The 27194-nt window shown below is 34.8% G+C and overlaps 2 protein-coding genes and 1 pseudogene across 2 annotated transcripts; all 3 read right to left on the reverse strand.

Moving 5' to 3' along the window:
• Positions 1 to 278: 278 nt before the first annotated feature.
• LOC117796611 lies at positions 279 to 5324 on the reverse strand (annotated as a pseudogene).
• Positions 5325 to 6128: 804 nt separating this feature from the next.
• LOC100480706 (olfactory receptor 10AG1-like) lies at positions 6129 to 7094 on the reverse strand. The gene has a single exon (XM_002926848.2). It carries the CDS (start codon positions 7077 to 7079, stop codon positions 6129 to 6131), a length of 951 nt encoding a protein of 316 aa, XP_002926894.1. The 5' UTR covers positions 7080 to 7094.
• Positions 7095 to 18240: 11146 nt separating this feature from the next.
• Positions 18241 to 19173, reverse strand: LOC100480954 (olfactory receptor 10AG1-like). Its single transcript, XM_011234338.2, has one exon. The coding sequence runs from the start codon at positions 19171 to 19173 to the stop codon at positions 18241 to 18243; it is 933 nt and encodes a 310-aa protein (XP_011232640.1).
• Positions 19174 to 27194: the final 8021 nt, after the last annotated feature.

The raw sequence follows: 27194 nt of genomic DNA on the forward strand, positions 1-27194 counted from the left end.
GACAACTGGACGGCCATAGAGGAACGAACAGTGAGCTTCTCTGAATAGCATATATTACAGCAGGAAAACTCCCAATGCTAACGCAGGTTCAAATACTTTCAAATACTCTGATGAGTGAAGTGATGAAAGTGGCGAATGCAGGAAACATTAAGGTAGCCGTTTTCTCAAGGCCATTATGAATCCTTATCTTCACAGCATATATCATGAGGTTAAACCTCAGAATGACGGTGGTATAGAAAGAGACATAAATTTGTCTGTTCTGAAATATATATTTGGATTTAGGTCATAAATACGCTAACAATCTCAGATCTGCAGAATAAAGCCACAACTACGAGGTGAGATGAGCAAGTGGAATAAGCTTTGGCTGGTCCTGTTGCTAATGGCAACTTCAGAATGATGGAAATAATTTTACTGTAGGATTCAAGTATCAACAGAAAAGGGATCATAACAAAGAGAACAGTGACTGGCAAAGCCAATATCTCATCCAGGAAAGTGTCCCCACAGGCCAGCTCAAGGAGTGGGAGAATGTCACAGATGAGGTAGCTGATTTGGTAAGACCCACAAAAGGGCAGAGAGAAAATCTGGCATGGCTACCCTATTTTGACTAGAACTCTTCTGATCCAAGAGCCAGTCAACATCCGTTGGATACAGAGGTGTGGTTCGTAACTACAGAACATGGCAGATCATGACAATGGCCATGTAGTGGTCATAGGCCATCGCTGTCAGAAGGAAGCATTCTATGTTTCCAAGCACAAAGAGAAACATTTTTGTAGCACAAGCTGAAAATGAAATGTTTCTTTTCTGAGTCCAAAGGTTAGGAGCATTCTAGAAAGAATGACAAATACATAAAAGATTTTCAGGAAGGAAAAAGTAAAGAACCTGGTCAACTCTGGTTATGAGAATAATGATGTCATTTCCCATAAAGATGATCACATTGACAAAAAAAATAACACAAAAGAAAACATTCAGATTGGAAATACAAGAAAAGCCCAAAACAACAAATTCCATCATGGAAGTGAGATTAGCTTCTGGTTGAGTGTGTGTGTGTGTTTGTGTGTGTGTGTGTGTGTGTGTGTGAAAATAGTGAAATTAGTCATTTATGCTCTTAGTTCAAACCATTTTCTATCCACTAGAGGAGTTTGAGGAATTTCTTTCTTTCTTTCTTTCTTTCTTTCTTTCTTTCTTTCTTTCTTTCTTTCTTTCTTTCTTTCTCTTTCTTTCTTCCCCTTCCTTCCTTCCTTCCTTCCTTCCTTCCTTCCTTCCTTCCTTCCTTCTTTCATGGGGAGATCTCAGAGAGAGAGAGCACAGAGCATGTGCGCGCATGAGCAGAGAAGGACCAGAGGGAGAGGGACAAGTAGAATCTGCTCTGAGCAAGGAGCCCACTGTGGAGCTCCATCTCACAACCATGCGATCGTGACCTGAGCTGGAATTAAGAGTTGGATGCTTAACCGACTGTGCCACCCAAGCACCCCTAATTAATTATTTTTTAATTGTCATCAGAAATATGGGTTCTTTTTCAGTTTATACCTCCAGCCCGTGTTCAAAATAAATATTTTAAGTAGAAAATATATCAGAGGAATGATAAAAAAAAAAACACCCTACAGTGGCTGCTATTTTTTCCAGTCTACTTCCTCAATCTGTGTGACAATTATTTGTTGGATATAACTGAGATGTGTGAACTTACTCCCATAGCACGTTCTAATTTGCAGTGAAATGCTTGACTCATGTTCTTTTTTTTTTCTTTTTTTTCCCTTTAATATCTCTCTCTCTGGTTCCAAATCAAAACTCCCCAAGCTTGCCTCAGTTTCTAAGTTTTTAAATGAAAATAAGATACATTTTCAACTGATTTTCAAAAAATTTCAAGAAAATATTTTACCTTTTTCTTTGAGTTATTATTGCAATAAATTATATCATGACTCTAAAATAACTATAAAGGCATTGGGCAGATGTAATTAAGGTCAAATAGTAGTTGGCCTTTAATTAGGGAGGTTATCCAGCTGGGTCTGACCTAATGACATAAGTCCTTAAAATCCAGGTATAACAGTAAGCTTCAGAAAAAAGATGAGCAAAGTGGAAGAAGAAGAGGGAATGGAATACCTTTGACTTCCAAGAGCCCAGAGTTGTTCCTAGTTTTTTTCAAGGAAGAATGAACCTCAGTCTCACAACTTCAAAAAGTTGGATTTTTCCAATAACCTAATAGAGCTTGGGATCAAATATTCTTCTCCAGAGCCTCCAGACAAGAATGTCACTCAGGTAGTACCTAAATTTCAGCCTGTAAGACCCTCAGCAGAGAAACAAGCCACACCATGCTGGACTTCTGACCTATAGAAACTGTGAAATAATAAACGTGTGTTAAGTTGCTAAGTTAGTGGTCATTTGTTATGCAGCATTAAAAAACAAATACAATAGCTTAACAAATATTGGATTTAATTGTTACGATTAAGGAGACAGGGTTTGGAAAAGTTTAATCTCGATCTTGGGAACATCTGGATGCCTAGTTTTTTATTCTTGGTTAAGATAAGATCTGTGGACTTCATGATATGCTGGGTAAGGTCTAATACTACCCTGGAGACTCCAATCAGTTTCATTATTGATGGTTTACAGCTATCTAACAGGTTTGACTATCTCAGCTTCATTACATGACCCAGACCCAGCTCCCCTTGCTCTCTGAACTCTCTAAAAGCCTAGATTCCTTGCATGATTCATCTAATTTCAAGCAAGTGGGCAGTCTCCAAAATGGAGAAAAAAGGGAACTGGGAAATTCTTGATCTTATCTCAGAACTCTAAAGCTTGTCTATGTTAGAGGGAAGGGCACATGCACAGAGGCACATTGTGGCTTCGGGGGAATCTAAAAGCAGGCCTCTGCACATGTTCCAGGATTGCCCAGGGCTGGGAGGTTGGAAATGGTGGAAACTGGTATGTATTATTTGCCTTTAAATAAAATTCTTGTGTGTGTTTACATTCTGTGTAGTGATGAATCCTTCCATCATCAAACTGGAGAAAACAGTGCAATTGTGTTCATTTTCTTTTAGGGTTAATAATAACTATTTTCATGGTTATAAAATATTTGATTAATGTTTGGCATGTTCAGAGATACACATTTTTTAATTGGATCAATATGGTGAAATCTCAAAAACTTATTTTATTGTCATTAAATTTAAATAGATTTATCTTAATTTGTTGTTTCATATAAGCTTTATTTAGTAATAGATTTAATTTCCAACATTTTTAGGTTTTTTTGAAAGTATTTACATTTTTGCTCTTTTTTATTCTCTTATTTTTTCAATTTGCAGAATATTATTGTCACCAAGTACATAAGAGCATTTTATGTATCGTTTTTTGGTGCTGAAAGTGAGACATGCCCAGTTTATAAGTTTACCATCTATAGAATCTCTGATAATCATGCATATTCATTTTTTTAAATTTGATTTGTCAAAGTACAAAAAAAATCCTATTTCTCAATATTTGTATAATTTTTGTATTCTATATTATCTTTCTGATTTGTCAAATCCTGAGAATCCCTTTATTAATTATATACTCATTGACATTTTTCTCTTTTCTTCCTCTTTTGATTTGAAGATTGTCTTATTTATTTTCATCACTCAGTGATAACTGGCAGGCATTTATTTTTAACTATGTCCACTTTTATAATCTTAAATTTATCCATCTTTGTATCTATTGTAAAAGGACTTTTAGTTAATTTTATTTTTATATTCTTTTAGTTATTTAGTTATTTTTAAAACAAATCACTCTAATCCCAATTCCTTTAAGTTCATTTAAAAAAAATCTGTTGATTTTTTTCAAAAATCAAATATGATTTGGCTGATACTGAAAGTTCTCTGCTAGATGCTAAATATTCTTCAAGACTTCAGTAGCATTAAAAAAGGAGTAATATAAGAATTCTCTTTGTGGGCCCCTGCATGGCTCAGTTGTTTAAGCATCTGCCTTCAGCTCAGGTCATGATCATGGAGTCCGGGCATCCCGGTTTGGGCTCCCTGCTCAGCAGCAAGTCAGCTTCTCCCTCTGCTATTCTCTCTGCTTGTGCTCTCTGTCTCTCTCTCGCTCTATCAAATAAATAAATAAATAAATAAATAAATAAATAAATAAATAAAATCTTAAAAAAAATTTTCTTTGCTATGAGTTTTATGTTTACTGAATACAAAGTTATTATTTCTTGTAATTTACATATTACATTTTCTTTGTAATAAATCCAAACTGCAAATAAAACCATAATACAAATATCCTGCCACTGTCAGGAAGTCAATATTCTCTTCAAATCCCCATCTTCCCAGATACAAAATGGGCCAATATGTACAATACCCTCTACTAACTTGCACATGTAAAATGTTATAATAGACGGATGCCTGGGTAGCTCAGTTGGTTAAGCATCTGCCTTTGGCTCAGGTCATGATCCCCAGGTCCTGGGATGGAGTCCCACATCAGGCTCCATGCTCAGTGAGGAGCCTGCTTCTCCCTCTCCCTGCTGCACCCTTGCTTGTGTGTGCTTTCCTTTCTCTCTGACAAATAAATAAAATCTTAAAAAAATAAAAAGATGTTGCATGAGATTATGGAATGTTAACCTTCTTTGTTTTACAAAAATGGTTATGTTTTATACATACATTTACTTTCTCACATGTCAGGAAAGCTTGGAATTTCTTCAGTGAAGGGGCTCTAAAACATTGTCTTGAAAGGCTGTATTGTATTTTATGGTGTAGCTGTACTCCACTGTCTTAATATGTTTCAACTGAGAGCACCTTCCCTTTCCTTCTTGTTTTCTTTTGCAGTATAAAAAAATCTTCAATAAACACTCTTGAACAAGCACATTTAATAAAAATTCTTAAAAACACAAGTAATAATTATTCTCAGAAAATATTATTTCTGCAAGTTGAGTTTTCATTGATACAGTCTTTAAAATAAAAGGATAAGTATTTTGATTTTTCATTCAAAAGAAAAAGAACACCAAATTACATCTCAAAAAGAATTTATTCCAGAGGATTCAAATAGAAGCACTTCAGTGAAAAGACTGTTTACATAGTGCATTACTTTCCTATATCTACTGTGACAAAATACCACAAATTGAGTGGCGTAATAAAACAAAAATTGAATCCTCACAGTTCTAGAATCCAGAGTCCAAAATCACAGTGTTGGCAGTCTCTCCTCATTCCCTCTAAAAGATCTAAGGGAGACTCATTCTTTGTTTCTTCCAGCTCTTGGTGACTGTTGATCTGTTTTTGGTTGCATCACTCCCATTTCCGTCTCCACCTTCACATGACTTTCATCTCTGTGACTCTATTATTTAAACTTCCTTTACCTTTCTGTCTCATAAGGTCATGGGATATAGTGTCCACCTTAAATCATGATGCTCTCATTTCCTTGATTTGATTACATCCACAAAGTCCTTTTTCTTTTTTTCCAAATAAGGCACATCTGCAGATTCTTAACAGACATTTATTTTAGAGGGACCAACATTTCAATGTGCTACACATTCATTTGGATAGTTTATAGTGAAAATTCCAGAGATTTGTAATAATAAATAGATATTATCAAAGCAAAACCTGAAGCTAAAAGGAGAGGAAACAATGTCACCAGAGTAAAGGGGAAATTCTCAGGATTTGTGGTCTTAAAGCAACATGGACAGTGATAAGAGATAGAAAGAAGGGCAAATGCAAAGAAAATATTAAGATTCTCCTGCTTCCACCATCTTGGCTACTGCTGGGTTTTGTCATTAGCTAAATTCAATCATAGGTACAAAGAATGGCAGCAAATATATCTGAAGGAACAGGAAGGTTAAAAAAAAAATGGTCACAGTACACAGCCCTAGTCCTTGGTTATAAGACACACCGAGTTAACTATCATTGTGTTGCCCAGGCAACCTCTCAGCTCAGTAGTTCACAGTAGAGGACAGATGGATCTTCAAATTGGATTGTTGCAATTGAGATAATTTGTGTTTTGATTATATAGAAGCCCTTAACTTAATCCTATGAAACTAAGGTTCCTTAAAATAATGTGAGGTTGCTGTGATGACATTAATGATCATTATTGAGGAATAAAACTAGAAGACATTTTTTCTGTTGTCTCTACATGATGAACATATAAGCAAATGCTTTCTGTAATTTCAAGTATTTGTGTCATGTTAATAACTTTGTTAGTAGTTTTCTCAGTGCTACCATGATGTCTTTGTTTCTCAGAGTATATATAATGGGATTCAATGTTGGGATCAAAACGGTGTAGAAAAGAGAGATCAATTTCCCAACTCCTTCAGATTGATTTGGTTTGGGTCTTAAATAAGTGATGGTAGCCGTTCCATAGAATAAGACTACAACTATCAGGTGAGAAGAACAGGTGGAGAAGGCTTTAGCTCTCCCTCTGGCTGATGACAATTTCAGAATGCTGGATATAATTTTGCCATAGGATACAACAATCAACAGAAATGGCACCATGATGAAGATGACTGCAACTACATAGACTGCAATCTCATTCACAAATGTGTCCCCACAAGCAAGCTTGAGTACTGGGGGGATGTCACAGAAGAAATGATTAATTGTGTTAGACCCACAAAAGGGCAGGGAGAAAATCTGGCATGTTTGCCCAATTACAACTGGAACTGCACTGAACCAGGACACAGTCACCAGCTGGACACAGACCTTGTGATTCATGACTAGAGCATAATGCAGAGGGTTACAAATGGCCACATAGCGATCATAGGCCATCACCGTCAGGAGAAGACACTCTGAGCCTCCAAACATAAGGACAAAACACATTTGTGCAGCACAGGCAAAGAAAGAAATATTTCCTTTCTGGGTCAATAGGTCCATGAGCATTCTTGGGATAGTGACTGTTACATAACAGATTTCTAAGAAAGAAAAATTGCTAAGAAAAAAATACATCGGGGTCTGGAGAGCAGAGTCAATTTTTATTATCAATATTATGATGCTATTGCACATCAGGATAGTTAGGTAGACGACTAAAAATACCCCAAAAAGAATCCATTGGAGATTGGGAATATCAGAAAACCCCAAGAGAACAAATTCCACAATGGTAGTTATATTCAAAATTTCTGTTTTTAATTTGTTCTCCATCCGCAGATACAGTAAATTCAGATGGTTAATTCACTAACTTTTTTTTTTTTTTTTTTAGTGAGAGAGATTGCAAGCAGGATTGGGGGGAGGGGGGGAAAGAGAGAGAGAGAGAGAGAGAGAGAACCTCAAGCAAGCTCCACACCCCCAGTGGAGCCTGACACATGGCTCAATCTCATGACCCTGAGATCATGACCAGAGTTGAAATCAAGGGTCAGAAGCTTAACCAACTGAGCCATCCAGATGCCCCAATTCACTAACATTTTTAAACCACATTTTTCTCTCCTGTTACCTGGAGTAGATGCATGAATGTATTTATGTAATGTCTTAAATTATTTCCACCATTACCTTGCTCTGTTTCTAGGAAATGATATGTGAAACCTCAGAAATGAACTGATGTGCAGTTAAAATCAATTCAAGAAATAAAATCCTAATATATAGGGTTGATACTTGCATGTAATAATACTATAGATAATGAGAAGTGTGCATTGTTACTTACAGCACACTGTGCAAGAATAATGTGTAGTTATTTCACCCCTATTAAAAGTGGAATTATTTTTCTGTTGCTTTTGTCTGGGTTCATCTTTTTTTTTTTTTTTTTCTGTGTTGGTTGGCTTATTCCATTCTTCTTTCAATTCAAATATTTTCCCTTAAAATTCTTTTTAGTTCTTATTCAAAGTGAGTTTTTAATCTTCCCATTTATATTCCAATGAGAATCAATTGCTTAAACCAATCCTTTGTTCCTGAGGGAATAAATATATGCAATATTATTTTTCTACTTTATGTACCTCTCCCATCACTTCTGCTAAATTTTGAAAACATTAATCCCAACATGCTGTTCAATAACCTTGCCTATTAACACACCCTGTGCAATACATGATAAATATCAATTAACCTTCAACTCAATCAAGAAAAACGACCCATTCATTACAATCTTTTTCCATATATTGCTCCTTACCTATGTAAGATTCCATTGCAACCAAATGCAACTCCTTTTCTTTATATTCCTTTTGTTAAAAAACTTAACCTATTAAAGTGCAACTTTCATTAAACATAATTATTATTTATTCTGTGCATGCAAAGAGTTGGAGCATAAGAATGGGAGTAATACACACACACACATACACACAGTCTTACTTCATTTAATATTGTCATCTAATTGTCATCTAAGTCAATGCTGCTTAACAATTCCATTACACTTTATTAATATTCGTTCTCCAACTTTCCAAAACAAATATGTGTTTTCCTACTTCATCAAATCCACCACTCCCATCTCCACCTTATATCACTGTCAGCTGATGTTTTTGCCTTAATACTTTGGTAAATAAAACTGAACAAAAAATAAATAAGTAAAAATAAATAAATAAATAAATAAATGAATAAGTAAAAGCAAATTCTCTCATATTTTCCCATTTCCATTAGAACTAGTTTTCAAAATTACCTTAAGTGAGTAATTTTTATTATAAACATAATAATTGTTGTTATTTTACATGTATCTAATTTTACTTTATCATTAAGAAAGGTAAGGACTATATGGATTAATTTAAGTAGTGGAGGGTGCAGGGCAGGTTGCCCCAAAATATCCCACAATGATATAATGATTAGTTTGTATTAAAGTTACTTAAGAAACAGCCAGTGTAAGAAGAACACTCTAACACCCCTTCCTTTTGTCTCCAAAAGCAGGAAATTACTTTCCCATATGAAAGGACCTGTAGCAGGATGTGGAGAGACATTCTTATCTACAGACATAGGGAATTCAGGGTGGAAAAAAACAATTTAAGCAAACCTTGTTACTTTTACTAATTTACTACCCCGGCCCAAATTAAGTTTGGAATTCCTTTGTCTAAAATGCATAAAAACAACATGATCACTTCTTTAGGTCTCTCTTTTTTTTTTTTTAATTGGGCTTCTGTGCATACAAAATTAATTTTTTTTCTCCTCTTAATCTGTCTCATGTCAGTTTCTCTTAGACCAGCCAGAAGAATCTTGAAGGATAGAGAAAAATATTTCCTCCCCAAGAGTAGTTAACTCATTTTCAGATAAAGGCCTCAAGATTTTATGCTTTTCTATTTTGCTCTTTGTCTCCTAAGCCTCATTTAGAAGTATCCTTAAATAAAATAGTCTATTGGCACAGTTATAGCTTACCTTTATGGATTTGCATGAAGCTACCTATGTGAGTGTAGGTGTTTTGTAACCCGTAAACCTTTTAAGTTCTTCTTAAGTAATTCACCATAATTCTACAGTTCTTTTGCTGTCTTCAAACTTAAGCGGCTTTTAAATAGGAAGTACTCCCTCCCATCCTGGGGGACATCTTCTCTCGTGTATCATTTTGATTTCCAGGAGACGGCTTCTGTTGAGCAATCATTTGAGTTTATTCTGTAAAACTTTCTCTGTGGATGACCTGTCCTTCTCTTCACGTCCTTCTTGGCATAAAGCTCCCCACAATCCCTAGGTGGAGAAAATCCACTTCACTATCTAGTATGACTTTCAGGAAAAAAAGTTTAAAAATCTTTCCATCTATTGGTTTTCAGATCCTTAATAATTGGTGCAGATTTGCTTTTCTTTCTTTCATTCTGTAATTCATCCAGAACTAGATCATCCACAGCCTTAGACAAATGTGTCACATGTTTTATCACATGAACATGGCATGCTTGTTTCATAAATATATCAGGGGGTGAGATCCGTTTTTCAGAAGTAGAGAGCTCTTTTCCTAGGTTAAGTTTTGTGGAAATTGAACCACGTCATGTCTGCCGACAAGAATCTAGATGGTTTTATGTTATGGCATGTACTCAGGCATCAGGGAAAGTATTTAGCTGATTCAAAATGTAAAGTACCTCAAAATAAGCATTTAAAAAAATTAAGATGGGAGAGGAAGCAACTTTCCTGTCAAAACTGTTTTCCTATTTCAGCAATTTCTAGGTAGGTATGGAGATAAAATTATCATGGATAAAGTTGCAAACCCAATATCTACTTCTACTTGCAATTACATTTGTTTCTTCCTTTTTGGGGTTCTTTGACTATTTGTGAAAATTGTGTGCCTCCATTTGTGAAAGTGCTTTTCTATTTGTCCAGATATGTTTCCAAAACTGCCTTTCCTTTCTGTATTTTAAGCCTGCTTCTCTTCACTATAGCACTATAGCATGCTTCCTCCACTGGCCTTCTGTACTCTTTATTGTGACTGATTTGATATTGCTGCAGGACTTCCTTCATGTTTATACACAAATGGGAACTTCATTCATAATTTGCCTCAAATAAGGTGTCATTGACTTACAGGCTGGGACATATTGAATGTCCATCCCCCATTGGAGTAGACTGATCTAATCCCTCTCCTATCCTTAAGACAGAAATTTAGTGTTCCTTTATTCAATTAAGTATCACCATCACCAAAAAAAATTAATTTAAAAACTGAAACAATGTCTTAGATAAATCAGTGACTTAACAAAATAAAGAAGCATCTTTCAACCTTACTACAGTACAATTTCGCGATCAGTAATTAAGAAACTATGGTTTCTCTCATCTAATAATCCCATTTTCCCCTAGTTTGTTCATCTTTGTAGTTCCCTACTGGACCTTCAGCATTCAGACAGCTGAGGATTAAAGATAGAAAATAAGGAAACTCATTTTTGGAACATAAGAAGTAGGAAGATTGGTAGGAGAAGAAGGGGGGGTAAACAGAAGGGGGAATGAACCACGACAGACTGTGGACTCTGGGAAACAAACTGAGGGCTTCAGAGGGGAGGGGGGTGGGGGAATGGGATAGGCTGGTGATGGGTATTAAGGAGGGCACATATTGCATGGTGCACTGGGTGTTACACGCAACTAATGAATCATGGAACTTTACATCAGAAACCAGGGATGTACTGTATGGTGACTAACATAATATAATAAAATATTATTATAAAAAAAAGTAGCATTGAAACTACCAAAAAAAAAATAATGAAAAAAAAGGCAGTCTTAGGAGCTTCAGCACAGAATAGACACATCACTTCTATCTTGTGCTATTGTAGAAACTAATCATATGGTCCAATGTTAATATGAAAAGGCTAGAAAATATTGTTTACTGTATGTGAAAGAATAGGAAATATATTTGGAGAGCATCAAGCCAGACTCTGACACAGTGCTCATTTTCGGTCACTAGCAGTGTGCTTGTGGCATGTAAACCTTTAGATGAAAGGTGTTTTTTTTTTTTTTTAAGATTTTATTTATTTATTTGACAGAGATAGAGACAGCCAGCGAGAGAGGGAACACAAGCAGGGGGAGTGGGAGAGGAAGAAGCAGGCTCATAGCGGAGGAGCCCGACGGGGCTCGATCCCGTAACACTGGGATCACGCCCTGAGCTGAAGGCAGACGCTTAACCGCTGTGCCACCCAGGCGCCCCTAGATGGAAGTTTTAACATGGCATTTACCTAACAGTAATTATTTGTGATGTGTATCTAGATTTTAGTATTTTTTAAAGATATACTTATGTTTAATGCAATGTCATATTATTTTTATTCTTAAATTAGCAACATTATTGAAACATAGTTTACATAAAATAAAGTACAACCTTTAAAATACATTCAATGAAATTTAAAATTTGATGAAATCTGACAAGTATATACACTTGTGAAGCTATCACCACAATCAAGATAAGAATATTCACATCATCTTGAAACATTCCATTGTACAGTCTCACGATCTATTTCTCTTCTATGCCTAACCCCAGGAAATCACAGGTCAGATTTCGGTAGCTTTAGATCATTCATAATCAATGAGGATGTCCTCTTTTATCCTGGAGTCTTCGCTCAGTGCAAGGACTCTAAGAATCATCTATGCTGTATATATCAATAGCTCATTTGTTGTCACTGAGAAATTGAACTCCATTGGATACATATGCTGTAATGTGTTTGCTCATTCATCTGGTGATGGGATTTTAGTTATTTCTATTATAGACTTGCTGTTGTATATTTTCATTTCTTTTGAGTAAGTATATAAGGGTGCAATGGTTGGGTTGGGTTGTAGGTATAACATTCAGTCTTTTAAGAAACTGTCAAAATGTCTTCCAAAGTGTTTGTGACATTTTACATTTCCACCAGCAGTGTGTAATAATAGCTTGACACCTTTGCCAGCACTTGGCACCATTAAGTTTTCACTTTTTGCCATGCTAATGGATGGATTGTGGTATTCCATTATGGTCTTGATTTGCATTTCTGTAATGGCTAAATATATGCATATTTTTATGTTCTTATTGCCTATTTGCATACTTTTTTGATGAATTGTTCATTTAGTCCCTTTGTTCTTTTTTTCTTCATTGTTACTATTATTGGATGGAAAGTATTCTTTATGTATTCTGAATACAAATTCTTGGTCAAAAATAGGCATGAAGAATATTTTCACCCAATACAATGCTCAGTTTGATTGTGAAATGAATTAAAGTAAAAGTCTATCTAATTTAAATCATTGCTTTTAAAAGGGAAAAATTGATATTCAAAAGAATCTAGTCTTTACATATCACTTTTAGGAGTGGTAGGATTTAATAGAAATAATTTCACTCATTAATTAAATAAAACGATGCCTGGTGTCTAATAAAATGTAATTTCTAATTGCACAAACCCAACTTTTGGTGATCAAATTATCAACGTATGACATGAAATAGATAAGATTTGTGTTTTTTTTCTCCACAGGAAGACCAGGTAGTAAACTTTTCATGAATGCCATCACAAAGTTATTTATATGACTATTCTTTCTTTTGAATACTTAAGTAGTTATCGATCTAAGAAAATAAAATTTAATGATCTAAAATTTTTTCTTTTAAATTCAAGCATCAATTACCTGAAAAAACCCAAATGATTAAGAGAATGTGTAACAATATTCTAAATCAGTAGATACTAGTCACTATCAAATATGTACCTGATTTTCGGCCATGGTTCCATATTACATAAATTAGCTACTTAAATCCTGATATTTATTTTAAAAGCAGTACTTAACTGAAAACTCACTTTCACTATTTTATACATCTTTAACTTCATAAAATATTTTATTTTATTTTAATAAATGCTCCTTGGATTCCCTAAGAGTTTATGATTGTATTAGCTGGATTGTTTTAATGTAAATCTCTTCTTAAAATATCATTGAGACAAAAATAAATATGATGTTTATTTGTTTCAATCTTGACTCAGAACAAAGTTTTCCTCTTTTATTATTTACTATATTGACAAAAATATATCAGTTAGTCAAGTTTTCAGTATTTCAAATATCAAAAAGTAAGAAAAATGGAAAGAAAAGAAGAGAAAAGCAAAGAAAAGCAAAAAGAAAAGAAAAAAGAAAAGAAAGAAAAGATAAGGGCTGACTAGATGGAGAAACAGATTACAGATAATGGAGGGAAATCATCCTTTAACCATATGAGAAGATACTGAAATTGGAAATTTGCCTATTGGTTTCAGCAGGAAAATTGATTTGCTGTAACCATGTGCATCACAACCAGAAATGGAAGTTAATTTCTTGTTTGTTTTAAATATTGGAAATTCTAGATGACTTGGGTTTAAGTATGTCCGTTAAACACATTTGATTCATTTATCCAACACAATTAAGTGGTATCACCAGTGTTGGATCATGAGATTTTTGATTGGTTATTATGACTTTTGAGGAAAAGAGCAATTGATTTTACTGACTTGATTTCAGGCCAAAACAAAAGCATGACATTAAAAGAATAAAGAACATTAGGTTTTTGTTTTCATTACCAACAAGATGTGTTCATTGAAGAAAATGAAGACAATGGGGGAAAAACTAAGACGGCAAAACTCTCTTATGTGTGAACATTTTGATGCCTTTCTTCTATCTATTTAAAGCATAGCTGTGTTTGATTTAAATCCTATGTGCTGCAGAAGAATTTATGAGTTGTCATCCATGTGAATCCACATAAAGCAAACATCCTTGTAACCACTGCTCAAGTCAGCTACAGAAAAATATGAAGGATGTAGCTGCCTCATTCATTCCTCTTCTCAATGGGAGCCATTAAATGAGTAGGCATCCCCAAATAACATTACCTAAAAGGACATATACAGCACATTTATTGTTTATTTTGCTCACTGATATACTTCATTCAGGTTGTATATAACTGTGTTTTGTTCATTTTGATAGATCTCTGCTTTACCTTTGTGTGAAATTTACAGTTACGTTACAATTTTGATTTGATAAGTGTTTGCTATTATGAAGGATGCTAAAATAAAATTTCTTAGGGGGTCCCCAGCACCTATGTGTATGCAGTTCTGCTGGATACATATCTAAGAGTAGGATTCTCTGGATGAAGACAGACTCTAAATAGAGTAACAGTTCACATGTTAGTATCAGATGCGAGTTTCCATGGCTCCACATCTTTTGCACATTTTCTATGACCTATTTTCTCATTTTTCTTTTATCATTTTATTTTTTTTTCATCATGATAAGTATACTCTTTCATCCCAATCCCCTATTTCACTCAACCCCCCACCTACCTCTCCTCTGGTAATCATCAATTTTTTCTTTATTAGTTAAAAGTCTGTTTCTTAATCTCTCTCTCTCTTTCCTTTGCTTATTTTTTTGTTTCTTAAATTCCACCTATTAGTGAGATCATATGGTATTTGTCTTTCTCTGACTGACTTATTTCCCTTAGCTTAATACACTCTAGCTCTATCCATGTCATTACAAATGGCATGATTTCATTCTTTTTGATGGCTGAGTAATATCCCATTGTAGATTTATACCACATCTTTATCCACTTGTCAATCGATGGGCATTTGGGCTCTTTCCATAATTTGGTTAATGTATTTAATACTGAAATAAATATAGGAGTGCATGTGCCCCTTTGAATCAGTATTTTTGTATCTTTTGGATAAATACCTAATAGTGCAATTGCTGGGTCATAGGGTAGTCCTATTTTCTTTAAAGCTTTATTATTTTGCATTTCATACTCAGATTGACAAACTACCTGGACTTTTTTTTTGTAAATAGTCTGAAGTATGGGTTGATTTTTTAAAATAGATTCACTTCTACTTACATTAGCACAATTTGTAAAAATCTCATCTTTTCTACATTATTCTGCAATTATTACATATTCAAGTGGGTCCATGGGCTGAGTGTGTTGGGCTCTCTATTATGTGCCACTGGTCTCTTTAGCTATTGTTGAATTCTTTCCTAGTGTCGGAATTCTCAGTTTTATAATGAGTCATGATGCCCAATAGAGTATGTGCCCCAACTTTACTTTTCTTCAACAGTGGTTTGCCTATTGCTGGCTATCTTCATTTCCACAACAGTTTTAGAATCAGCTTGATAAGTTACACACATACACCTCACACACACACACACACACACACAGATGGGATTTTATTATATTTTATTGAGTTTGTAGTTCATATTGAGGAAAACTGACATCTTTTCAATATTGAGTTTTAATCCACACATTTCAGTATTTCTTCACACAATTTTGTTCATCAGCTCATATCCCAACACATGTCTTATGGCCATGTATATGTGCTGTACGTATATGAACTAGTGAATGTGGGACCCTTCCTCTCCTCATTCTTATCATTTCTTCATTGTCTGCACTTAATTATCATTTTTAACTCAATAATATGTAAGATTCTGGGGCGCCTGGGTGACTCAGTCATTAAGCGTCTGCCTTCAGCTCAGGGCGTGATCCAGGGTCCTGGGATCGAGCCCCACATAGGGCTCCCTGCTCCGCTGAGAGCCTGCTTCTTCCTCTCCCACTCCCCCTGCTTGTGTTCTCTCTTTTGCTGGCTGTCTCTCTCTCTGTCCAATAAATAAATAAAATCTTTAAAAAAATAATATGTAAGATTCTTTTCTCTAGGTGAGTCCTATTGGTGAGATAAAAACGACACTTTAGTGCCAGTCCTGATGGAAAATATTCTTTAACATCTGAGTACCCAAACTACAGTAAAAAGTGTTCTATTACAAATGCAATCTCAATCACTTCACCGTACATAATTTTTTTTTAAAAAATTTATTTATTTACTCGACAGAGAGAGAGAATGAACAAGCACAAGCAGGGGGAGTGGCAGAGGGAGAAGGAGAAGCAGACTCCTGCTAAGCAGGGAGCCTGATGCAAGGCTTGATCCCAGGACTCTGAGATCATGACCTGAGCTGAAGGCAGACACTTAACCTACTGACCCACCCAGGTGCCCCTACTGTACATGATTTACTTCATAATTTTAGACTATCTTATTAATGCATTTTTAAAAGATTTATTTATTTATTTTCCAGAGAGAAAGAAAACACAAGTGAGGGGAAGGGCAGAGGGAGAGAATCCCCAGGCAGACGCCCCACCATGCTTGGAGCCCTAAGCAGGGTTCGATCTCACAACCCATGAGATCATGACCTGAGCTGAAACCAAGAGATAGATGCTCTCAACTGACTGAGCCACCCAGGCTCCCCTCTTACTAATGTATTTACCTAAGTATTTAACATTTCTCCCCATGTATACATAAGTTACATAAGAACTAGATTTTTTTTCTTTGAAATCCATCGTTGTAACTGTATCATATGGCAATACATAGTAATACACTGTAATACAAAACTATTTCAGACATTGCAGATCAGACCAGTTACCATCTGAACACTCCTTATGACCACAGTCAGGGTCACATGAAGGAGAATAATCACTCAGTGGACCCCGCCCCGATTCCTGACAGATACGCTTATGAAGTACAATAAAGTGATGTTGTTCTAAGCTGCAAACCTGGGGTGGAATTGTTATCCAACAATGAAAAACTGAAACTAGGCATTTCAAAATGGTTACAAAATCAACATTCTGACCTTTTCTTCCATTATGTCTCTGCATGGGTAATATGTTGTAGTCACAGTTGCTGTCTGAACATTCTGTTCTCTGAGATGAGTGCCTTAATCGTTCTGTGTTTTTAGATCTTTATTGATGCTATGATACGTCTTTAAACAAAAGAACTAATGGATGTATACATTATGGCTATTGTTTAAACATATATTAAAAAAAGAGATACAAGCTTTAAAACAATGAATTTAAAACAACAAACTGTATACAGACTGCATTATTTTCCAACCAAGTTTGATCGAAAATAGATCCAAATGGGTTTTCTGTATTTTAAAGGGCAACATCTAAAGAAATATAAGACTTTCTGCTTCTTAATGGTAACTTCTGTTTGTTTAGCATAATGATTCTCTCTTCTCAGTTATCCTCCTTTCATCCAGAAGGACTTGGCAAAATAACGCGGTAGATATCTGAAGTGCTTCTGTATTAATCTCAATTATATACTCCACCAAAACAATTACAAATAAATGAGTCAAGTAATCTTAAAGAATGGGTGAATCCTTTGGGGAACAAAATAGTTCAATCCCATACATATTGTTTCTCTGAAAAGCACAATTTTTTGTATTAGTAAAATATAAGGTAAAAAATTATCGAAACGTCACTGGTCATGATTCAGCTATGGAGAAAAAGCATGTCAAAGAGAAAAGCAGGCTGACATGTAGGAAAAAAAGCAGATGGTAAAAGATTCATTGCCATACTTTCAATTCCTAAGTATCAATCATCAGAGGGTTTTTGTTTGTTTTAGTCTTTCCTTAGGTGTTCTCTAAACCATAACAAGGAAAATTCAGTTTGATGAATGGTAAAATGCCTTAAAATATAAGCATATTGACATTTAACAAATATTCTCCATATTTACAATCTAATAATTTTATGAGAAGAAAAGACTGTTACATAAAGGGGAAAGTATCAAAAACATTCACTATACCATCCATAATTGCAAGTTCCTGAAATAAAGCCTATTTGCTATAATTTTTAAAAAATGACTAGTTTTTAGGTGGGAAAAAAGTATAAGACACCAATTACTACATAAGAGATATTACATTTTTCAGAAAAAGTACCCATCGCTAGTAACTTTGAGGGAGAAGTAGACTGGTGCCCTGAATATGAGATTGGCTGGATACTTAGTTTCTTAAGTTCTCAATTTAATTTAGGAAACTAAAAACCCTAGAACCCTGTGGATATAATCCTGATATCAGAGTCCAGCACAAAATAACAAATTCAGCAATTAGTGGAGGTAATCTATGTATAGTGAGCTAGGAAAACAAACTAAATATTAATTTTTAATTGCACAATGGTAAAATAAGAAAACTGACAATGAGTTCACACCAGCAGCTAATATGTTAAATATTACGGCAACAATTTTCTCAAGGCTATCATGGCATCCTTATTTCTCAGAGTGTATATCATGGGATTAAACATTGGGGTAACAATGGTATAGAAAAGGGAGAGAAACTTGTCTGTTCTGGAAGAATGTTTAGATTTGGGTCGTAAATATGTGATGATTCCAGATCCAAAGAACATGGCCACAACCGTGACATGAGATGAGCAGGTGGAGAAAGCTTTGGTTCGTCCTGTTGCTGACGGCAACCTCAGGATGGTGGAGATGATTTTACTATAGGACCCAATTATCAACAGAAAAGGGATTATAACAAAGAGGACAGCAACTGTAAAGACTAACATCTCATTCAGGAAAGTGTCCCCACAGGCCAGCTTGAGTAGTGGGGGGATGTCACAGAAGAAGTGATTGATTTGGTTAGACCCACAAAATGGCAGAGAGAAAATCTGGCACGTCTGCCCTATCTCTACTGGAACCCCAGTGATCCAACAGGCCGCCACCAGCTGGACACAGACCTTGTGGTTCATGACTAGCGGGTAATGCAGAGGGTTACAAATGGCCACGTAGCGGTCATAGGCCATCACTGTCAGAAGGAGGCACTCTATGTTTCCTAGCATAAGGACAAAATTCATTTGTGTTGCGCAGGCAAACAAAGAGATATTTCTTTTCTGAGTCCAAAGATTTGTGAGCATTCTGGGAAGAGTGACAGATACAAAACAGATTTCCAAAAAGGAAAAATTACTAAGGAAAAAATACATGGGAGTCTGGAGAGCCTGGTCAACCCTGGTTATGAGAACAATAATGCCATTTCCCATCAGAATTATCACATAGACAAAGAAGAATACTACAAAAAGAAACATTTGAAGATTAGGATAATCAGAAAATCCCAAAAGAATGAATTCCGTCATTGAAGTGAGATTTGTTTCTGCTGAGTTTTTTTCCATCTGTGAAAATAGTGAAATTAGCCATTTATCTTTTGAGGATTCTTTTCTAATTTGTTTTCTAATTTCTAATGGACTAAAAGGATTTGGGGGAATTAGCACATAAAATTTCTATTGTTTATTAATTTCCAGCTTTTTATATCCTGGGCTCAAAAAAACAACTGAGGTCTAATGGAGAACACATGCTATATTCTCAATATATCAACATATTTATTATTTAATACTAGGTTTGGATTTGAATGAAAGCGATGTGTTCTAGAATTATGAATTTTCAATTTTTGTATGTTGTGTGCAGACCAAATTAGTCCATTTTTTCCTTCATATTAACAAACAGAATCCTGAGGCAGAAACTTTTACATCACAGTTTCTCAGTGGTATGTTACCACCAAATTTTGAGTTATATATATATGTATTCTGTAATTCTCACTTTTCCCATGAAACCTTCTGTAAGTACAAGGCATGCCTTCCCTTCCACATGGCACAGCTGTAGCTGCCACCGTTCATGCATGCATGTTATTTGAAAGTATCTGGTTTCATTTATTTATCAAAGTAAAATAAACAACATGGTCATCAGGTATTATAATGCAAGACATTTATTTATCTTATTCAAAGATGCAGTAAATGTTTGATAAGTGTTTTTTGACCTATTGGTTATTTAAGTGATAACGACAATATTGAAGGAATTATATTAATGATACGATATCTGAAACTCTGCCTTAAAATTTATCCTCGAGTGACTTGCTACCTGCCACGGGCCATTTTCATTTAACAATTTCATTTTAATAATATGTGAGAGATGAAAAACATGAAAATCATAATGGAATGCCATAAATTATTAAAAAACATCATTATTAGTTTCCAGAAATACCAAAGGCAGAGAATATATATTTTAGCTAGAGAGTGAGCAAATGTATGGTCATGAGTAATTAATAAGATGTACAGAGACTCCGTAATCTCATGTATTGAAATATAGGTGGACAATATAGAAATTTAAACAAGAAAGGCAATTTTGTAATACCATTTAATTATATCTGGGAAAACAAAGGACAAACTGATTTTAACTAAACTACCATTATGTTGGTCAAAGGGATGTATAAGATCTCTCATTTAGTCTAAAATAATCATCTTGAATTAAATGTTGATGTTTTCATGGTACATTATAGATGGAAGTACTTGAGCTCAAATAGTTGTATGACTAAACTGAAAACTGTTCTATTTGGGTCCCAAGATTCAGGAACCTTCTGGGAGTGTAACGGATATGTAGCAGATTTCCAAGACCAAAAAACTTTTTAAAAATTTTTAAAAAAGATTTTATAAGGAAAAACTTTTAAGAAAAAAAAAACTATGTGGTAATCTGGAGAGCAGGGTCCAGTTCTTTTTTTAGAAATAGGGTGCCGTTGTTCATCAGCATAAGGATAAGGACAACTAAGAACAATCCAAGTAGAAACCACTTGAGATGGGGACATCGGCAAAATCTAAGAGAACAAATTCTGTAAATTTGGTTAGATTTTTCTTCAGGTCATTTTTCCTGGCTTTTTATCTGTGGAGGAAGAAATTTAACATATGCTTTTCAATTTACCTTCCTTGACATTGATTGTTGTTCAGATTGTCTCAAAGTGTCTAGATGGGCTCTTGCGATCATGGCAACTGTTACAAATTTAAGGGTGTTACTATTTATTTGTGTCTCACTGCTCCAGGTGAAGTCCTGCAGATGATCACCGTAAAAGCTCCCCTGAAATTTCCTTTAGGGCCATTCCATTATACTTTCTGGAAACAACGCAGGATAAACAAACTATATCCCATTCAGCAGAGGCTCTGGGACATTGGCTACTGTGGAGACAGACTCAGAGCTTTGCCGTATGACCCTACACTTAATTAACTACACTTTTTTGACAATCCTATTGTACTTCATGCATTTTTCTGTTCAGTAGCACTTTTTCATAAAGTGTCTTTTCACATATATTTTCAGCTTCCTATTTCAGGCCTTCATTCCTCTGTCCACACTTGTTGAGCAGAAATGTCCCTATTACTCAGTTCAAATTACTAGATTTTTTTTTTAATTGTTAGAACTGGTATTGTGCTCATGAGAATATCTTTTAGAAGGCTTCTAAGTGGAAAATATAAGAGGGTTTTATTCAGAAAAATTAACTTGAGAACACTGATTCAAATAAAAAACATTAAGGGCAGTTGACCCTGGGAAAACAGGGCTAGCCAGGAATGTGTTCACTACCTGTGGTCTGCATGTCTGTGGCTGCAGGAAAAAAGATGTCTGCGTCTGGTTTAACCTTGTGTGCTATGGGCACCCTCCGTTGTCTTTGTGGGTCCTCCAAACATACTCCTTCATCACTGTTCTAAACTCATCATTCTTTAGAGATAAGGATATTGAGTCTCATGAAAGATGGATCATTGACCAACTGCACACGTTTGTAATTGCAAGCTAGTGACTTTTTTTTTAAATCTTTGAATCCTTTTTCCATGACTTATTATTTGTATGATATTAAGTAATCATTTAAACTTTCTAATTTTTGCTTCCTCATTTATGAGAAATGAATGGGAGACTACCAATAACATTATTACCTATCAAGTTTAGACTGATTACTTATTTGTTGGGATTAAATGATTATAATTATGATTATATTTTGCTCTTTGTACTTTAAAGGGTTATAGTGCATTGCTTAGCAAAATTGTATGTAATAGAGTTATTGCATCCCCTTGTTGGTGATCACTCTTTTCCACTCTTCCCTTTCACTGGGGATAGGACTAGTGAGGAGAGGGAGGCTCTGAGAGTGACTTTAAGAAGGCTCAGTCACGCTCAGGTCTGCTCCTAGGATTGTATAGATCTATCTCAGTGAAAGCGCTTCCTTGGATATTGAACCCCCATGTCTCTTGGCTCACCACGAGGTCCACCCAACCTGTCTCTCCTATTGCCATCTTGATGGGACTGGACATTGTCCATGACATTTAGCATCTGTGCAATGTCATAGGTAAGGAGTAAAGTCCTCTGCAGATGGATGGAACTGCAGGGGCTATGCTCCACGGTTTGACCTGATGCAAGTTACTCCATTCTCTCAGCCAAAAGTGATCCAGCTGTTGTTCCAATGCTTTGGATTGTTACGTGAATTAAATCATTTAGTAAGTACAAAAAACTTGAAGAAGCCCAGGCATTTATAAAAGTTTACACAAGTATTAGTTATGATTATTATAATTAATAATTAGGTTTTAGTATTCTGAATTAGACTCAGAGTTCTACACAACTTGAAAAAATACCCTGTGAATAACTTTTCTTTGTGTCACACAATTACAAGAAAAATGAAGTGAGATTTTAAAGCAATCATCAAATGTTATAGAAATCCCAAGCAATTCAACACTCAAGTTGCAAATTCTCCAGAATTATCTGCCAATATATAGACTGTTGAACTATTCTCTTTGCCTACAGGATGCATAACTTTTCTTGCCTTAGTGCTGCAATTTGCTAAATTCCTTTTGTTTGCCTTTCTTTTCACTGACACTAAATTATCTGAGAGAAAGGGCTGTAATTCCTTTCCTTCTAGGGATCCATATAGATTAAAAAAAAAAAAAAAAGCAGTAGACCTAACAAGGTGCTCAGTATTTGATTCTATAATGAACTGAAGAGGTAGATGTTATTTAAATGGAATCATCACTCTGAAAAGGGATAAAAGAATTAGTGCGAGAAAGAACAAGAATCTAATGTTTGTGCATCACTTTTAAGAATGGCAGCATTTAGATTAAATAATTTTACTCTAATTAAGTCAGTGTGACAGCCTCCAGTGCTGAATAAAATATAATTTCTAGTTGGACAAATCCAACATTTGACACTTAAATTATCAAAGTAAAATATGAAACATGTAAGATTTGCATATGTTATTCTCATGTGGGAAGAGAGTAGAAAAAGCAAGTATTTACTCTTTGTACCCTCACAGAATTATCTATATTTTTCTTTCTTGTAAATGTTTAAGTATTTATTAATCAAAAAAAATAAAAATGTTGTAATATAGCTATTTTTTTAAACTCAAGCTTCTATTCTCTGGAAAAATCCAAAAGATTGAGGCACTAGGAAGTATTACTCTAAATCAGTTTGGTATTGCTCATATCAACATCTCTACCTACTTCAGTTTTGCTTGTATATTTACTATGAAATAGCAAATTAAAGCCTATAATTAATTTTAAAAACATTTTTCTTAATTTTAAAGAGTAAAATATTCCTTGGATTCCCCTAAAATTGTGATTGTATTAACTGAACACTTTCATTTTAAAATCTCTTAGTACATATCATCAAGACTAAAATTAAAAAATAAATGTGTATTCATTACCAGGTCTTGGTTCAAAATGGAGTTTGTCTCTATTGTTTATTTACCATACTTACAGAAAATATATCAATTATTCAAGTTTTCAGTATTTCAAAGAGATTTAATATCACTCTTTAAATTATTATTTAACTGTAAATTCTATTTAATATCAGAAATATGTAAGACTTGCTTTAATATGACACATTTGTTACTATATATTTAATATTAATTTTTAAACTTAAATATATTATGACTAAAGCTTCTAATCGTACAAAACAGTTCATATTTACCTTTCTTAGTTGGGATGATGCTGATTTTTTTTCTCACTGTAGAGGGTTTAAATATTCATAATACTTTAGATGAAATCACTTACTCCATCAAAGACATTCAACTATAAATTGTTCTGTTCTTTCCAAAAATAAAGTGCTCTTTAAATTAAAAATAGTTATCTTTACACTGTGGGATCTCTCCAACCTGACGTGCTTAAATTTCTAATTAAAAGCATCACTTTGGCACTCTGTAATTTGTTTTTCCAGATAGCTCTCACTCTACCCAGAATACTTTGTCTCCAGCCTCTCCATGGAATAAGGCACACAGTGCCTCTTATTTGTTACCTATGAATAGGGTTTTGAGCAATATCGTTTAAGACCATCCAAAATTGACATACATCCAATTCATCCTCTGTTAGAGCAGTGCATATTGAGCTTCTGTTTCTATTCGACTTGCTCCCATCACACTTTCCTAAACCGTTTTTCTCTTACTCTCCTCTATAACAGATCCCTTCATCTATATTCAGGATTCTGCCTGTGTAATAGTTGTAAGCATCCTGATGACAGATTGTATTTTAAACTATCAAACTGATATCTTACTGATTTCTTCATGAACACCAAGGCGGCCTGAGAGCTAGCTATTGGATGTATTATGCCTAGTTTAAAAAATTAATTTTGGGGGGTGCCTGGGTGGCTCAGTTGATTTAGCCCTTAGCCTTCAGCTCAGGTCGTGATCCTGGAGTCCCAGGACGGAACCCCACATTGGGCTCCCTGCTCAGCGAAGAGTCCGCTTCTCCCTCTGCCCCTCCCTCCGCTCATGCTCTCTCTCTCTCTCACTCTGTCAAATAAACAAAATATTAAAAAAATAATTTTGGAACCAATAGGACTATTGATAGGGGAAAATTCTTTTTAATACAACATTTTGCCATCTTCCCCTAGTTTTATTCCCAGTACGAACCCACTTTTAAGTGGGAATACTACCAAACATCATGTAGGATAATAAATCATATGATTTTTTCCAACTGAGGGGGTGTCAAAGATGCCAGGAAAAGAGTTGGTGTCTTCTAGGCTTCAAGTCTGGAAAAGACAATGGTTTCCAAAACTTAGATTGTTTAAGGATCATGGCTTGGGATCAATTCCTCATGTTGAAAATAGGATGTTCCTTCTTGTTATTTAATAAATAGTGGTTTCTCTGAGTGTGAAATTAGGAAGAGAAAATATTTCCGAGAGAGAGAGAACTCCTACAGTAATGTGATAATAGAGAGTGCTGAGGAAAGCTAATTATGACCCATCAGGAGCACGTGCAGGAGAACATGGAGGACAGTGAGGAGGAAGGTGACAGATGGCTCAGGGGAACCAGAGGTGACAGAGCTCAAGCAGGAGCTCTAAAAATGCGCCTCTAAGAAGCAGCTCTGCTGAAGGTTTCAAAGCCTCATAATCAGCCTGGTGTAGTACGAGGTGTGGGTATGGAGATCTGATGTCATAGAGTAGAATTCTAGAAAAAGGCTCAAATACTAATGAGAATATGTCATTCAATAAAGCTAGCTTACCAAATTGGTAAAATGTGTTTAAATACATCTAAAATACATGTTATTGGGACTGCACAGAAACCATTGAAGTAAAAAATACAGATTTTTAGTAATACATCATACTACAGTAGGGAAATTTTCTAATGAGCCATATGTTTTAATATTTTAGAAAATAAGTAATGAAAGAGTTCTAAGTTTTTATAATTTTTAAAAGTTTTTATAATTTTGAAGCACAGAAAGTTTATGTAGCTTTGGCTCAATATTAGAAATGGAGGACATAAAAATTGAACAAAAAAGAAAACAACACCACAAAAATAAGTAATTCTATGTGGCAGAAACAAACTTAAACAAAAGTAAAATCAAAATACTATTAATAATGTTGATAAAATGTAATATCTCAGGTAAAGTGATATTTGCCATTATGAATAACCTCTACTTAAATATCAAGAAGTCCGAAAAGAAAGAGAAAGATGGGAGGAAGGAAGGAAGGAAGGAAGGAAGGAAGGAAGGAAGGAAGGAAAGAAGTAGGAAAGGCCAAATAAATGAAGTGACAATTTATAGAAAGGGGAGGAAAATCATCTTTTAAACATATGAAAGGATACTCAATTTCATTCAAGAAAAAGGGATACAATTTTGAAGGACACAGGCATTTAGTGTATAAGAAATCCTAGGACACTTTCCCAATGTAATCACTTGGAAACACACATTTTATACACACATTTTAATGGTGAGAGTGCACAAGCCCTGTGGGGAGGGATGGGGCCCCATTTCTTATTCCAGATGGGTTGGCAGTATTTAGTGGCAAACATCTGATGGAAAACCTACAAACAAAACCTGGTAACTTCTTGCTATTTGGGCACCGTAATGATTCTACTTTCAGATGTAGTCTTTCTCAACCAGAGAGAACTGGCAAAATGATGCACTGAATGCTTCTAGCATAATGATTTTAATTTCTGTTAATACTCTCCACCAAAAGGATTAACAGTTAAGTCACAAAATTTTAGAGAATAAGTGATTCCATATTTGAGCAATATAACTAAATTAATCTCATATTATTTCTCAGATAAAGCAAGGATGCACTCATATTTTCACATTAGTAAAGGCATAAAACTCTGGGGATGTCCCTATATGATTCTTCCATATATTCAAAGTGTTTCTACAAACAGAAAATAAGGTTAACAGAAGAGAACAGAGAGATTTAAGAAAAAGAAAATCCCGAACTTGTTCAGATAACTAGTTCCAATTTCTCCTAACGGCTATCCATCTCCACTAGTTTAAAATTTAGGGGGTGGAAAAGCTTAAACAATGCATTACCATGCTGAAAACCTCTACAATAACATTTTTGTAAAAGTTTTATTGTTCCTCTGTTCTTAGATTAATTATAGGTTAAATTTTAAATCAAAAAGAAGAAACATCCACCCATTGAATAGGTAAAACTTCTAAAAATATAAGCTAGAATCATTCAGAAGTTATTCTCCAAAGGCTTACCATACAATATTCTTTATCAGTTGACAGCTTTTTGAAATGAATATAGAGCCCATGATAGGGGAGAAGGGACAAGGATTTTCACAATATTTTTTTTAGGGAAATAGTATTGAGACATTAACTATTAAATAAGAAATACTTTATTTTTTTCAGTAAAACAGTCCCTAGTTACCAGTGAATTTGTTGGGGACAGTAGACTAGCTCACTAAATGGGAGATTTGATGACAAATAAGATTCTTCTGGGCAGTAGGACCACTGTGAAAGTATCAGAAATACCAGCATAAAACAGCTCAGGTATGAGTAAGGATAATGGGTGTGCTCAGTTTATCCACTCACTAGTGGATGGATATTTGGATTATTTTTAGTATTGGAATAAAGTGAATAAAGCTATTATAAATATTGCAATAAGGATTTTGTGTGAACATATATTTTCT

The sequence above is a fragment of the Ailuropoda melanoleuca genome, chromosome 16 (assembly GCF_002007445.2).
Source record: "Ailuropoda melanoleuca isolate Jingjing chromosome 16, ASM200744v2, whole genome shotgun sequence".
Taxonomy (NCBI): domain Eukaryota; kingdom Metazoa; phylum Chordata; class Mammalia; order Carnivora; family Ursidae; genus Ailuropoda; species Ailuropoda melanoleuca.

Bases quoted from the DNA above. Each gene is read 5' to 3' on its own strand.
- LOC100480706 (XM_002926848.2), bottom strand. From the start codon at position 7,079: ATGGAGAACAAATTAAAAACAGAAATTTTGAATATAACTACCATTGTG.
- LOC100480954 (XM_011234338.2), bottom strand. From the start codon at position 19,173: ATGGAAAAAAACTCAGCAGAAACAAATCTCACTTCAATGACGGAATTC.